Below are 15,741 nucleotides of genomic sequence, written 5' to 3'. Positions count from 1 at the left end.
GCGCTTATTTGAGGGCGGCGCTTATTTAAAATTTGGAAGCAACAAAAAATCTAATATTTTACAGTAATTGAAAATATGATCTTTTGATTGTCAGTATTCGTGTCTTGCTGAGGAGAGAAGTGGCGCTAGCTGTCCTGGCAAAGTTCGCGGCCTTCACAACATTAACAGAACTACGTATTGTAAGAATGTTGGATAGAAAACTAATGGGCAAGCGGTAAAACAATCACTTTGAACTGCAAAACATCGCTTTTGATGGAAAGAAATATCCAAGTTTGTTTTAGAGTTGCTTTGTGGTGCTGTTTTTAGGTAAACGGAATTCGCAGAAAAAGCGCTGCATCGGGGCTGCGGCGCTTATTCGGGGGCGGCGCTTATTAACTTTTTTGTCTCAAATGCGGCGCTTATTCGAGGGCGGCGCTTATTCGGGGGCGGCGCTTATTCGAGTAAATACGGTAGTTCGCTGTCGCTATTTCAACAAAAGTCTTGTCGTTCGTCGGCAGTTTTTTCTTCTGTCGATCTTCTGCCTGTAGGGTCGCTGTGTAGGTCGCTGGCGTATTTACCCTCCCCACCCCTGCTTTCCCGAACGAAAAGGCAAAAAGCCCGATGGGAAATTAACCTGCCCATGACGCCTTGCGGGCCAGTTATGGCGCGAAAAAGAAATATGGCGGACGAAAACAACTGCTCACACTGAAGGCATTTGCTGTCAGGAGTCACCGTTTTGGCAACTACTGGATATTTAAAGAATAGAAAAAATGCCGTGGGATTCGGTTGAAGTTGGATTAGCAGGAGGTGAAGAAACTGTAAACTTTGGGCCCAGAAATGAGACTGGTTCGTCGCTGTATCAAGTCGACACCTTGGCGAGCGTGTCACCGAGAGGGGAGGTGAGACTTTATACGTCATGGTGAACAAAGTTTGTAATATTTTTGTCTTCGATTATGCGCATCTTATTTAAGCCTTAAACCTTTTTGTATAGCAGTGTTAAGGAAAAAACTCGAAGAACGGTCTTGGGACTTGTCGGCCGCCTAATAATTTCTACTATGCTTATAAAGCTAAACTGTACTTGCAACTCTTCCTCCCCCCCGCCCCAACCCCACCCTACCCATCCTGGCTACAGAGTGACACTGGGGAAATCGTCATGAATGTTGCTCTTTCTTAAGAACTCCTAGGCAAGACTTCCGTATATTAACTCCCATACTTAATTTGACATGTATACAATATTTTGCAGTGGCGGATCTCCATACTTAATTTGACATGTATACAATATTTTGGGGGGGCCCCCCCCCCCGGGGGAGTGGATTGGGTGGCTAGCCACCCCCTAGATCCACCAAAAAGATACAGTAGAACCCAGTAACTTGAACTCGGATAACTCGAACAACCCTGGTAACTGCAACAAACTTCCTTTTCCCTTGGATTTGACCTCACTTAAATTCAATCATTTTTACGCGGTTTACTCAAACTCAGATTACTCGAAACCCAGCTAACTAGAACTAAATTTTGTTTCCCCTGATCAAAGTTTGGGTCAAATTTACCCCGATTACTCAAATTCTGGTTCTTGCAGCTCGCCTGGATGCCCATTGAAATATCCCATTATCTCTTCTTGTGTAAATAAATTTATCGGATTTTTAAATTATTATTATTATTATTATTATTATTATTATTATTATTATTATTATTATTTTAAACACTACAGCAATAATTTTTCATTTAAATTAGAGCAAAAAAAGATCATGTATCTGACAGTCATTTTCCACTCTTATCATAAAAATGTGTGATCATGTGAGAGTTTCTGATGAGATAAGTTTAATTTGCACTGTACTGTGTAATGAAGTGCTGAAAAATCGATAAACTATCAATTATAAACTTGGCAAATTGAATATTCAACCGACCCCGAAACCACACTAACTCGAACTGTTTTTCGTTTCCCTTCAGAGTTTGAGTAACTGGGGTTCTCCTGTATAAAGGCCAATACACTTAAGGGTTTTGCTCAAAGGTGCATGCTGCTAGAGCAAAGCTCCTCCATGTGTACCAATGATTTTATGGTATTCATCCTCAGGAGCAGAATTTCCACCCCACAAAATGCTCCCCATTATTAATCTGGGGCAAATTGAAAATGCTCCCTTGTGGGAACTGTACAATGGGTTTTGCACCCCTGTGTGTATATCCCTTAAATAAGTACATAAACATAGAAAAAAGGACAACGACACTGAGAAAGGTGTGAAAATTGTGGATGATTTAACTAAAATGAAATAAAAATATTTGCTAAATTCGGCGACCCCTTCCCCAGCCCTGAAATAAAATAGCAATCAAAATATTCGCTCATGACCACCTTCCTTTGAAAAATCCTGTGTCCGCCCCTGAATTTTTGTGAGCTTTGTTTTATTGCTCTGCTGCATGTGTGTGAACAATATGCAGTATTGGGCTGCGCAGAAATCTTTTATGTGGAGATCTTAATATCAAACAAAAATTTTCATTGCTCAGTGGATTCTACACATAAGCTTATTTTTATGTGCACTAACTGATTTGTGATTTGAAATAAGCCCTACCTCCCTCTGTCAGGGTGCATTTTTTCAGGCAATTAGCAAGTAAATGTGGGGCCGGAAACCTCCACCGTCACCTCTCCCCCTGGTACTTGTCATGCTGATCTCTCAGTGGAGAATAAAACAACACGGGAGAGGCAAACAGAAGACAATAAGTGGCAAAGCTGCTCAAAGCAAGTCATGAGGACAATTTGATGTGCAAAGATTTAAGGAGCATGAGCAAAGCAATTTCCTGTTGGCCAACAGAACATCACCCAGTTGGCCGTGATCGTCTTAAACAGCAGAGTTTAAAAATTACCCCTATAAAAAAACTTACTTCCCTGAAGTAAAAAAAAGTACAAATGTAAATTAAATTTTGTGCACTCACCGAACAGTGAGAATTATTTACACCTGGTCAAAATCTATAGCCCCTAGTCCATGTGTACTTTTAGTTTATGCACTGATAATCAAAGAGGTAAATGCATTTCATTTCCACTGGACAACTAAGCCCTGCTAATAATAGTATTTAATATTCATTTACTAGGAACAGAGTTGTCCACATTTCTGTGCAGCATCCTGTCCAGATGGGTTTTGCCTTGTTGCTTCTTCACAAGTGATTATGTTCAATGCAAGTTGCAGTGATGTACATGCCACGTTAAACTTTGGTGAGAAACACAGTTGCATGATATCCCATATGACAATAGAAGACAAAATTAGTTAGATCTGCCCTGCCAAGATAAAGCTCAAATGTCCATTTTAATTTGTTTATGTTTTAAAAAATCTCCCACTCCTCTAAATAAGCTGCAAACCTCTTTTTCATTTAAGCTTTAGTTACATAGTACTTGACTTATAATGCAAGCTCTCCCACCTGCCTCACATCCCCTGTATAAGTCCCGGCTCTTTCCTCTGCAGAGCTTCCCAAGGCAACATAAAAGTGAGAAAATTATTATGATCGTAAACAAATGATAGGTTTATTATAAATATCAAGACTAAAAATAAATATATCTTTAGTTACTTACAGTGTATAATTGAAGCATACAGCCTTTCTGGTTGTAAATAATATATTTCCTTAAAACAAGAATGTTTTACATAATGATTAATAATCAGATAAAATCATTTCTTTTCAGAGTGCGAGATTGATTCTGTAGGGTGGAGTGAAGATTCTTTATTTCTTGCCATTGGAGAAAGGTAGAGATGAGTTAAAGTTATAGCATTTTTTTTATAATCCTCATAGTCATGTTTAACTTTATTTCAGTTCATGTCATCTTTTTTACAATCATTGATGATAGTTTTGGATGTTGAAATACATGCTTCCTTGTTATACCATAAACCCGGCCTTTCCAAAAAATATTATTTCTGAAGATTACCAAAAATTGTCGAGCAAGATCCGTAGATGTTTCGACTTAATATCGATAAACTTTGGCTCCTCCAGCATTGAAACATGGCAACATCACTGAGTAACATGTATGCGCAAGATAACATAATTATCTTCTACAGTGTAACGATATGATTTTTCTCAGCGAGAGAAATTCTGGTAATCCACTCCAAATTATAATAATAAACTGGGTTAAGCTGTGGCTCAAGTGCAGACTTGTGTGACCTACAATTAACTATCTCATGTGAGAAATCAATACAAAATACACTTTATTATTAATTTTTATGTTATGCAGGTCAGGAACCTTTCACTTTGTTCATTCAGCTTCAAGACGGATTCTGTTTTCCCAGGTGAGAGGATTGTTGATTCCAAAGAAATAAGAGAGACTACAAGTGCAGTGATCCACTTAATTTTAAAATGGTTCCCGTACGTGCATGCATACTCTTGGTAGTTGTACTAAGTTCTGTTTTTTCTCAACGAAACCTGACAGACAGGTTGTAAGTATACTGAGTTACTGAATAAACCCTTCAATGTCAGAAATTTATGGCTTTATTATGTTCTTTATTGCAATCTATTTTTACATGCCGTGTAGTTGGTGTAGTTTGCAACAGTTTTCTTAGTCACTAGGAGTTTTGTAAGCCTGTATTTTTCCTCCTAAGTGTATTCTTTAATATATTATGCAGCAAAATGAAATATTGACCTTAGACACCAATGTAATGAAGCTTGTATGTTAAGGTGTATACATCAAGAAATAGAGTGTAAAAAAATGTTCTTTATTGCAAGAAATTGATTATTTTTGTTTCTTAAGTTTGAAAAATGTTTTCTTTTTCTTTTTCCTAGGAGCTTGAATCCAATGCAAATTCAAACAGCACTCACGACAGTACCTTTCTTTCCATGACGTTTGCCACTCCAACATGCGAAGGTATACAAACAGGATAGGTTGTGATCAATTATATGACAGAATGAGCGCGCTTACGTGTACTGAATTTGATTGCGCAGCTCTGTTAGCTATGTTATAATAGAAAATTATATACCCTAGAGAATGGATACTACTTCTCTCTTCGATTTTTTTCACTTGACTAACCCCTCAAATATTTAATAGATTAATTAACTGTTTGGTGGGTCACTAAATTCATGTAATCCCTCCCCTTTTACATACCTTCAGCCCAAAAAGGTACGGTCCCTTTCAGGCAGAGCCTCCCCATATAGTCCACTATAGCAAGTACCCCCTCCCTATGTCAACAGGTATCATTCTGTTTAAACTAGATGAAACTTTTATTTGACACTACCAGTAATCACCTTCAACTATAAAAGTAATAAATAAAATGCATTTTTTAATGCTGTTGTTCTGGTCTTTTTATGTCTATCTTACTAGGAGATTGCAGCTTAGTCATTTTGTCTGCTTTTGGTATTGTCACTGAGTTTTCTAACCTTTACTTGAAAAAGTTGAATGATGGTAGGTGTGTTGTGCTTCAACTCTCAACTCTCTCCCCCACCCGGGGGCAAGGAACTTAGAAAGATAGCTGGAGTCCATGTTCGAGTTTGTTTAAGACAAAAATGTGAATGCTTTTGGTAGTTATGTTAACTTTTACTATGCAGCAAATTATGCTTCTGACATTGATGTACTGTAAGATTGAAAGTAATTAAGGATACGCCTCATGTGTACATTACATATGTAAGGACAATTCTCACTGACTTACAGTACTTGTGTAATCTGATAACTGAACTGGACTGGACAGACTTTTTCTTTTTAGTTATGTTGATCTTAGGAGATGTGTTCAGTCAGACATCAGTCTACATTGTAAATAACATGTACAACTTACGTGGATATCGGGGGAGGGGGGAGTGTTTGGTTAGTTTTCCTGGTGACTGAGGTGATGTGCCTTCTGAAAGGGAGCCCTAATAGACCTTACTCCTTGGTGAGAATCTCTCAAATAGTAAAGAGACAATCACAATGGAATATCTGAGCCAACTGGTACTGAGCTGCAGTTTTCTTGTTATAATTTTGTTTTAATAGTATAGTTATATTGTATGTTAAATTTTCCTTTGACCATGACAATGTTTGTTCTACTTATTTAACAGCCATTGTTGAAGGAAAGTTTGAACTTGTTACTGAAGTGAGTATTGTTCACTTTAAATGTAGGTTGTGCTTTACTCCAAGCCAGTGGCTTCTTTCAGTTTAAGTAAAAAGAGTTTGTTTATGTATCAACTTTCCCCTGCTGTAAGGATTAGCATGCCAGTTTTGATCATTAGGCCAAAACCCCTATTTTGCCAAGGTAAAATAATCACGATATGCTTAGAGCCTCGGTTCTCATTATTTTTACACTCAGTCCGCATTTTATACCTTAGTCCATATTTTATACCCAGTGTGCAGTCCTTAGCCCATGTTGTATACCCTAATCTGTATTTTATACCCTTCTATAGCCGGAGTCCATGTTTCAGCTGACGGGTTAATTTCCTATCTTATCTTGATTTTAATTTCCAAGCTTCCCGTTGGAGAATTAATATTTTTCACATTTCACGTTTGATAATGATGACATAAAGTCATTGAAACGTCAAGTTGCATGTACTCTTTTATTGTTAATTTTCTTGCTGAAATGTATTTCAAAATGCACTACTAATAAAATTAACATAAGGTAATTAATCCACTTTCAAAGCTACTAAATGAACAAGGCTACATGATTTATAGCTAATAACTAAAAATGATTTTAAATTTTGGAATTTTCCCTATATCTGCAGCTAAGAGGGTTGATCCACGCCCAAACCATAAATCTTGGAGTTGTTCACCAGGAGAAGATATCGGGCATTACCCTTGGACTGCTCTGGGATGCTCCTGTACTCATCACCCATGTAAGTACAATAATTATATTTAAAAAAACACAAAAATTTTTGCTTAACCAGGGGGTAATTATTGAAGCACAATAATTCTTATAATATACACTGCAATCATGGAAATTGATGGAAAAAAAAAACGATTCAATCTGTCCAACAATCTCCCAGCTCAATTGTCCCAACTTAAACAGTTAGAGACTGGAACCCATTCTTTTCCATGTATTGCCATTTGGTCTCTTCGATGTGCCCAGAACCTTCTAGAGTCTTAATATAGAACTTGCCTTGGCATGTTCAGGGTTTTCATAATTTATGAGGTTTTCATTCATGCTCAATTATAAAAAATTGAAACTGATTTTGTTGCCCTCGCTCCCCCCCCCCCCCAAGTGTCCATGTTTATAAAATGTTTTTTGAGAATTTAAGTGAACTCCAAGCTTGCCTGGAACACTGTTTTGCTGGTCTCATGGACATTAGAAACAGCATTTCTGAGAGTTTCATTTCAAAAAATGGTTCTGAGGGAACATGCTCCCAAATGCCGTTACAGGCTAGTGCAGTCACTTCAGCATCCAGAATGACCTCATGGGCGGAAAAAAAATGGTACTGCCCTGCTACTTACTGGTACTTACTTACTACTTACTTCCAGGAAAAACTCCAAAATTTTAGAAAACTATCAAAAACCCTGCATGTTCTGTGTATATATGATGAGATGGTCATGACTTAAGCTAACAGGCATCTTCCAATGACTTCGCTATTGCCTGTTGTGACTCAGAGTTCTTTATTTTGCTATTGTGTTTGGGATCACTGAAGCTGCTATCAGTGATAATAGTAAATGGCTGAATATTACAAGTTCTGCATGTGGTTGTAGGGTGAAGGTGATGCAGCGATTGCTGTGTGGACCAAGCAAGAGCAGGGTGGAATAATTCTCACTGACTCAATCAGCTCATACATCTTAGGAGGTATGTGATCTGCTCTCTCTTGGTTACAGGCCAGGGTATCTATTTTTCCTTAAAATCTGACATCAACCTGTGGACCACTATGTCCCTGTACAGGGTTCCAGATAATTATGTTTTTAAGGCATGGTGTCAAATTCTTGCTGAGCCTCCTGCTAAATCGTTAGTAATTTGTTTTAAAATTGTTGGGTCAGGTAGCTGACTTTGTCAGGTTTTTGAGACCCCTAAGACCCATCTCTTATCTGGAACACTGCCTTTGTTGGTACACCTTTGTTCCTTAAAAATGATAAGGTGAAGCTTAACAGTCTGGACTCCAGACTTATAATTATCAGTAAGCACTTCTTTGGGACCAAGAAAAATGTTAAATTCATATAATTTCCCAGGAACTTTAAATTCTAAAGGTTGTGCTATTTGTGATTAACCAATACTTAAAATGCCAAAGGAAGGCAACAGAAATGGATAGTTGCGAACTATTTAATTCTTCATGTACCCTTCCTTACCAGAAACACATTTTTTTCACATGTTGTCCAATTTGGCACACTCAATTAATTTGAAATAGAAACTTTAATCATGACCAACAAACTAACTTAAAACTACGACTGCATGCCCTTTTGTCCTTGAAGAGTTCAAAAGTGAGAAAAAGAACTCGTTTCTTCCAAGATGTTACATGCGACAAAATGTGATATGCCAAAATTTACAAAATGATATTACAAAGAAAGGAACTAACGAAACTATGCTGCCTAATAAACAAAAGAAACAAGATGTTTCATAATTAAATATTCTTATACAATTCTCTGGTGTCCAACATCATTGTTTCATAATCCATGCCACATTTCATAATCCATTCCCTAAACGGATACTGCCTGAAAAGTAGCATTGTTACTGTGATCATTTGTGCCAAGAGCTGGTCACGAAGATGATAAGGATTATTGTTAAACTTAAAAAAACTGTCAACCCTCTACAAACCGCCGACCGGTTAGCTCAGTTGGTAGAGCGACGGACTACAGTGCGGGAGGTCTTGGGTTCGAGTCCCAGACCGGACCAACACTCAGGGTCTTAAAATAACTGAGGAGAATATGGTGCCTTTGCAATTACATCTGCAAATGGTTAGATATTCTAGTCTTCTCGGATAAGGACGATAAACCGTAGGCCCCGTCTCCTGCATCTTCAGTGTTATGGTCAGCAGGGGACGTAAAAGAACCCACACACTTATTGTAAAGAGTAGGGCATGGAGTTCCCGGTGTTGTGGTCTGGTCTTTGCCCGTTGTACTGTGCTTACTGTGAAATGCTCGGAGATATTAGCTATATAAGCTACTCTTCAAATCCGAGGGTAAACAAAGTGATGATGATGATGATGATACTAATGGCTACCCCTCCATCACACCCAGTTCTCTACAGTGGATTTTTGGTCCCCACCCTTCCCTTCCCTGTTGTCGAACCCGAGACCTCCCACACAACAGTCCAGCTAACCGGTTGATCCATCACTTTGATTTAAAACTTTCTACAACAGCTCTACCTCCTTTAAACCACCTGCCATGTATAATTTCACCCCTGGGTGGCCATTGCACACTGTAGAAAGGTTCAACTGTAATAACTTCTGGATAGATGGTATTAAATTTCCTTTTTTGTTCCTTCTCTTAGGATCTGTTGTTGTTAAAGCAAAAATGTCAAGTGATGGACATTTTCTTGTTATCCTAGATGACAAGGTTAGGATGATGTTTTGTCATTTTAATGAAAACTGTGATGCTGAGAACTAATAAATATATCATTCTGTATTCTGTAAAAGATGCTTGAAATCACATGTGAAAATATTTTTTTACGAAATCATTGTTGCTAATGAGTTGCTAAAATTTGTTGGTGTTTTGTTAAAACATCTTTGAGTTTTCAAGAGTCTTTCAAAATAATTATGTTTGGAACATCTGAAAAAGACCATTTAGTTTAACTTTAAGAAAACCAGAATCTTCAGACTGGAAATAGTACTTAGCCAAAATTCAGTCAGAGTAACCAATTTAGCTGGGCACCTTAAGCAGAAAAGGACTTGCTTTTTAGAGACCATTATTTTTTTAACTCACTTTTCAGAAGCTGTTTCTTGTCAGCAACATTCTTGTATATCGGTATACATGAAACATTTAGACTATGGTATTTATTATTATGATAATTATGATTTTGCTTGAAGAACATGTTGAGTTTGTGGGATGTTGCATCTTTAACAATGATTGCATTTTGGCCACACCTTGCTGTGGATGACTTTCTGCTGTTGAGTTCAAGTAATATCCAAACTCCTGGAATGTCCAAGTATGTACACTAGTCATCTCATAAAGTTTGTATAGATCACTTGAATGTTTATACCAGTGTCATGGGCTGCAGAAAAATTTAAAGCTTACATGTATGTACCATACTTTCTCGATTAAACGCTAATTTTGGCTTTTGAAGGTGGCATTGAAAATAGGCCTGTCAGGTACATGTATTTACCGGTATTTGAAGTGTAATAAGTTGTAGGTAGATGTATTTTAGCCAGATACAACCCTGTACATGTACAGTCCGACCTCTATTAAGCGGCCACCTATTAAGCAGCCACCCTCCATTAAGCGGCCACTTACCAAAGTCCCGATTTATTTGTCACTAAACTGCTGTATTTGATACCTCTATTCAACGGCCACCTCTATTAAGCGGCCGCGGCCACCTTTTTGCTGTCGCAAGTGTATTATTTATATGGTTTTTTAACTCCATTAAGCGGACAGCAAGTTATCTTTCCAAGCGAAATGGTGACAGATGATTATATCGTCCGTGAAATATCTTGAGCTAAATTTTTTCACATACTAACTGTTGATGCAAAAGGCCTAAGAAACTTGTCAACAATGTTTTGCATATTTTTCTGTACATTATCAACCCGAAGAAATACTGTACATTTCAACTACGTGCCCTCTGTGTTAGAGCTAGAACTATGCATGGGCTGGAAATGCACTTGGTGATTTGTTACAATGAATTTTGGATTTATCTTTATATATGTTCACTTTTTAAAAGCATTTTGCTATATAGAGTCAAAAAAATCATGTTTACTGCCATTCCTATCCAATTTATATTGTACCTCTATTAAGCGGCCAACCTCTATTAAGCGGCCACTTTTCAAAGTCCCGAGGGTGGCTGCTTAATAGAAGTCGGACTGTATTTCAAAAATAATGAATGAAAGCTGTTGCTTGGTGAACATCAACCTCAAATAAACTGCAGAAGTCAAATATGCCGGGTCCAGCAGGCTAAGTTTGAAATAAATGCCGGGGGTGTTTTATCGAGAAAATACGATAAGTGTAAGCTTACCTTATGTTCAATCTACAAGAGACAACATGAGTTTGAAAAATAACTGTAAAGTGCAATCTTTACTGAAGTTCAAGGGTGAAGTGACAGAACCCATCACAAGACAAACTTTAATTACACTGTACATGTATTACACATGTACCATGTTTGCATAATGATCCTTAAGTAGAAAGTTGTATGGTAGCTATGACGATGCACAGAAAATTATTTTGTTATTTGAAGTACAAGTATTATGAATCCAGGGTTGGCCAAATGGGGTGGTTTTATTGATAAGCCTAAAGCAAAGTACTAAATATAACCAACAAAAGAGAGCATTTGCCTCAGAGCAAGGATAAATGGAAGGAATTTAAACCGTGTATTGATTATTTTTCCAAATTTTTCTCCCCCCCCCCCCCACCTTTTAGTGTTTTGACTAAGTGAAGTAAATGTAGTGCCAATATGCCAATGAGCATCTGGCAGGACTTTGGTGACCACTGTTAGCAGTTGTGTTAGTGTTGTTGGCAGTGACTGATGTGAAGATCTAACAAAAGCCATCTACAGAACTTAAGGTGGCTGAATACAGTTTTTTCGTGGCTCAATGGCGCGCGCTACGATTTTCTGCTTGACGTCATTATTGCTCGCGCGGCTTAAAATGGCGCTAGCAACTCTAAACAGAAACAAAAAAGAGTTCCATCTGTTTTACCGCGCTTTACCAAATTTTTGTACAAAAGAAAACTTCAAAATACTTTCAGATAGGTCTTGAAACCTGGGACGAAAAACAATACGACAAAAAAGGTGGATAAACAACCGTCAGAGAAGTGCTAATTCTGTTTTTCATTATGGCTCGCGACGCATGGCGTCATATTAGCGCGCGCTCGCACGCGCAATTTGATTCGCTTCGGAGGTCGTAAAAGCCAGATTTTGATCCAGATTTCCTTGAAAACCTAGCGTACAACCTAATATGAAACTTTCACAATTAAATTTAAGGGATGAACCACGTCCACAGCCAAAATTTTGAAAAAATCTGTAAGACAGATTTTGAGCTATTTTAAAAATTGGCAAAATGTCACATTTTCCTATTTTGCAAAAAATCTGTCTTACAGATTTTTATATTATTTGGCATGAATGATAAATCAAAACCAATTTCTTATTTCTGAAATTTTGAGGTAGGGTCATACGGGTAGATTTTGAGAAAAACGCCGTTTTAACTACTAGTGCCAGTCCCCTCTTAAGCACTCGGCCTTTCATTTAAGCTGTGTATTAGCATTTTTATTTTTCAAATATCGCATTAGATGGTTTTAGGATGTAACAAACAGTGATAAGAGAAAGACAAAACCTTTTTGGAGATTGTACAATAGAGTTAAAGGTTGGACTGATTTGCCCTCTCAAAACTGTATTAAGCCACCTTAACCTTTTTTGGTAGTACAAGTAATTTATTGTTTTAGTTTTAGTATGTCCAGGGATGTAGCTAAGAAAACACTCAGCCGTCTCATCAACAAGCCCAGATAACTATTCTGGCCTTGGCAGCTCTAAAAGTTTACCTAAGTCTCTGTTTTCATGTGAAATTTCAGCCGGTGAAATTAGCCGGCAGCTGGCCCTTAGTGACATTCCTGTATGTCTAATCTCCTTGTGTTGATAAATAAAGTTATAAAAAAATTCACCGATGTTTTTCCATGTTTTCAGAACTGATGATAATTACAAGCTTGTTGTTCTCACAACAGCTAATAATCAGGTAGGGCTGAGCTTTACTGGGTACAGCATTAGAAGTCCTGTAAGTGTTATGCTCATCGTTGAGAAATGGTTTTGTTAAGGGCCAAAGTGTATTTTTATATACAAATCATTAAAACTTCTGCCAGAGAGCACTTGTTGAGTATGTGTTTGATACTTTACCTTGTTCCAAAAGGTTACTTTCCTTGGAAAACAAGTCAGTTAAAATTGCACTATTGGAAGGGGCTCTACTCAGTAAACATGGCTTTGAAAAGTTAAATGCCAATTAGACATGAAGGAAAACTACAAATAATTGTCTAGTTTGGTTAGAAACACTGTGCTAGTGCACTGTAGCCACATGAAAATGTATAAAGAAGGTGTTACCATGAGAAATTCACATGCACAAGGCTTAATTTTCATCACATTGTAACCAGGTGTTTGCATTTTGCAGATGCGGTATCTTCAAGTTTACGCATTTCCAACCATGAAGCAGATGTATTCTCTTCAGATTGGTGGTTGCTCCATCTTAGCTGAGTCTCCATCAAATCAGGTTTGTTTTTGTACACATTCATTTGTTTTTTGAATACTTTATAGTTTCATTCAGGTATTGGAGAAGGGGACAAACACATCCTCTTTGTACTTGAAAGAAAGGGCTGGAGACATGACATATACATGTAAGCTGCTTGGCCTTGCAGTAATGCTTTTTGTCAACTTGATTGTTAAAAGTAATAGGGTGGAATCGCTTTGTAATGAATAACGGAGGGCTTTTGTTTACACTGGGGCTTAATATTTTGGGGTTCTGCAAGTTCTGCTATATACATTTAATTGTTACTTTGGCTACACTGAAGAATACTGTTCTAATTCATATTACTGGGGACTGCTGCCGGCAATCTTCTGAGCAAAAGGTCATGTCTGTCCATTGTGACTGGTAGAAATTCGATCTAATTTATTTTCAGTTTTTCAAGATTCATTGGTTATTGCCACAATTATGAACGACATCAGAGAAAAGCGCTAGATTTCATTAGTTGGGTTTTGAACTTCAGAGTCTGTGTGTTAGCAAAAGGCTCAATACCGGTAATATTTGTTTTTGCAAGCAGTCTTCTTTTGTTGACATGCTTGCAGCGCCTGCATGTACGTGTATCTACGTAGATGTACAATTATGACATATATTTTTTCTAAAATGTTGCTTGTGAAGAGTTTGAGGACCTGAATGGTGCATGTTGTTTGTTTACAGGAGTCAATCTACTTTATTGAGGGTGTCAATAACAATCTAAACGCCAGGTAAGCTTGTTTCGAAGCTGTTGTCATTCGAACTGGCATTTCGTTGGCTCGTTGAACATCACTGTACTGTTTGTAAGTTTGTTTCATGACGTACAAGGTCATTGAATGAAAATCAAAAGGTAAATGATTCCTCATGACTGCCAGGTGGAGGAAATGGCAGCTAGCTTCTAAAGAATAATACTACTAGCTCTGCCAAGTTTTTCTAACAAGTCATTGCTGCTCAGTCATGCACCTGGGAGAAGTGAGACACTGAATATAAATAGGATAACAAGAGGAGTTTGGCCAGGCTCATACCCCTGCTCTTTGGATAGGGAGTCCAAATCTAACTGTTAGACATCCCTATTTCATCCTTAGAAGACACCACTCTAAAATGGTCAACCAGAGTTTGTCCCTGCCTCACTTTAGTCATTCCACTGTAACCTAACTCTCTTTAAGATAGATACCTCTCTTACATGTATACACACAAAAGACACTTTAACCCTGCGATGTACATGCAGAATTCATACTCCGACTGTGGTACAAGGGGGGTAATAGAATGGAACCCCTTTAAGGTTCTCGTTCTGTTGATGTGCAGCAAAATTATTTTGCACTGAGTAAAAAGCCCTTAGCTTACTCTACAAGATGACATAAGAAACACAAATTCTAATCTTCTTTCTTTTTGTTGGCTATGACGTCATATGAATGTCATTAGAGCCGCCATCTTGGATACACCATCTTGGATTTCACTATTTTCTAAGAGAGTCGGAAAATAACAGAAGTTGGTACAAAATCAAACCAGAAATTAATGGCTTGTAAAATGAAACGAATTGTTCAATTTTGTAACAAAATGGAATATAAAGAAATGTCAAAAATGATGATTTTTGGACAAACCTGCTTGTAATTATGGTGTTGCCATGGCAAAGTCAAAAATCATATACACTTACCAGTTGACATTGCAAAATTTCTACATGGGTGGAATAAGCAGCACTGAAAGTTTCAGTGTCTTCCATCATAGAGTTAATCCCATTCCCATTCACCTCTCTTTGTTCTTCCAAGGGTTAAACAGTCAGTGGACACTTATTTTTGAGAGCAAATTGTCAGAAAACACAGTAGGGAAGCAAATTGTTTCTTTTAAACTTGGAAAATATTCAGTGACATGTGGAGTTTGTTTTTGTTTGTGAAACATTTGTCACTTGGATGTAGTAGTAGAGCCAGGGCAGCCAGCCAGAGCCAGAACGTACAATACACTTGACTGGCTTCATGGCTAATCTGAAAGTAATGTGAGTTAGTCATCCATAACCAAACAAAAAAAACCTCTATTAACCACATGAGAGTGCTCCAAAAGGAAAACCCTTGTTTTGGAAATATGAAGAAGCCTCAAGAAAGAAGAGTAAAATATTCATTAATGTTAGCTATTATTTGACAGTAACTGATTTATGACAATGTCTACTTCAGGGCAAGTGATGCAGGGCAGATCTCTTGCCTGAGAATCAGGTCTCTAACAGAAGCTCTTCCTGAGAACAGGTAACATGCACCATCTGACGTACTCATTTTTTTTGTTAAACAGACCAAAAAGGGGGTTGGTTCTGTTTGTAGGACTGTGTTGCAACCTGAAATAATTCTTAACAAAGCATGTATGTTTCCATATAGGTTGTCCAGGTTGCTTCACAAACAGAAGTTTGATGAGGCTGAAAGGTTTGCACGGCAGTTTAATCTAGATATTGAGGTAAGAAATTGAGTGCTGTAAGACATTGAGTAAATGTACATAATTATTTATACAACAGGTTTTGTTTGCTTTATGTAAAAGATTTTTTGC

At 37.6% G+C, this 15,741-nt stretch overlaps 1 protein-coding gene and 1 non-coding gene across 4 annotated transcripts in view; both read left to right on the top strand.

The window, feature by feature from the left end:
* The first annotated feature begins 632 nt into the window (after positions 1–632).
* Positions 633–15,741, top strand: part of LOC144637269 (kinetochore-associated protein 1-like) — an 81,159-nt gene continuing 66,050 nt past the window's right edge. Inside the window, exons 1-16 of one of the 3 annotated variants that reach the window (XM_078496394.1) lie at positions 633–878; positions 3,058–3,178; positions 3,641–3,701; positions 4,184–4,238; positions 4,729–4,810; positions 5,264–5,344; positions 5,971–6,005; positions 6,628–6,738; positions 7,583–7,673; positions 9,309–9,373; positions 9,844–9,962; positions 12,642–12,690; positions 13,117–13,215; positions 13,900–13,946; positions 15,381–15,449; positions 15,576–15,651. In XM_078496394.1, coding sequence (XP_078352520.1) covers positions 750–878; positions 3,058–3,178; positions 3,641–3,701; positions 4,184–4,238; positions 4,729–4,810; positions 5,264–5,344; positions 5,971–6,005; positions 6,628–6,738; positions 7,583–7,673; positions 9,309–9,373; positions 9,844–9,962; positions 12,642–12,690; positions 13,117–13,215; positions 13,900–13,946; positions 15,381–15,449; positions 15,576–15,651 — 1,290 coding nt within the window. In that variant the 5' untranslated portion in view covers positions 633–749. The remainder of the gene's footprint in view (positions 879–3,057; positions 3,179–3,640; positions 3,702–4,183; positions 4,239–4,728; positions 4,811–5,263; positions 5,345–5,970; positions 6,006–6,627; positions 6,739–7,582; positions 7,674–9,308; positions 9,374–9,843; positions 9,963–12,641; positions 12,691–13,116; positions 13,216–13,899; positions 13,947–15,380; positions 15,450–15,575; positions 15,652–15,741) is intronic. The other 2 variants (XM_078496395.1, XM_078496396.1) reach the window with 2 other exon arrangements.
* Trnac-aca (transfer RNA cysteine (anticodon ACA)) lies at positions 8,638–8,711 on the top strand. The gene has a single exon. It is a non-coding gene; the product is annotated as a tRNA-Cys (tRNA).

Source organism: Oculina patagonica, chromosome 13 (genome assembly GCF_052425735.1).
Source record: "Oculina patagonica isolate OP01 chromosome 13, crgOcupat, whole genome shotgun sequence".
Classification (NCBI taxonomy): Eukaryota; Metazoa; Cnidaria; class Anthozoa; order Scleractinia; family Oculinidae; genus Oculina; species Oculina patagonica.
The sequence above is the reverse complement of the archived record's forward strand: the minus strand, read 5'-3'. Positions and strand labels throughout refer to the sequence as shown.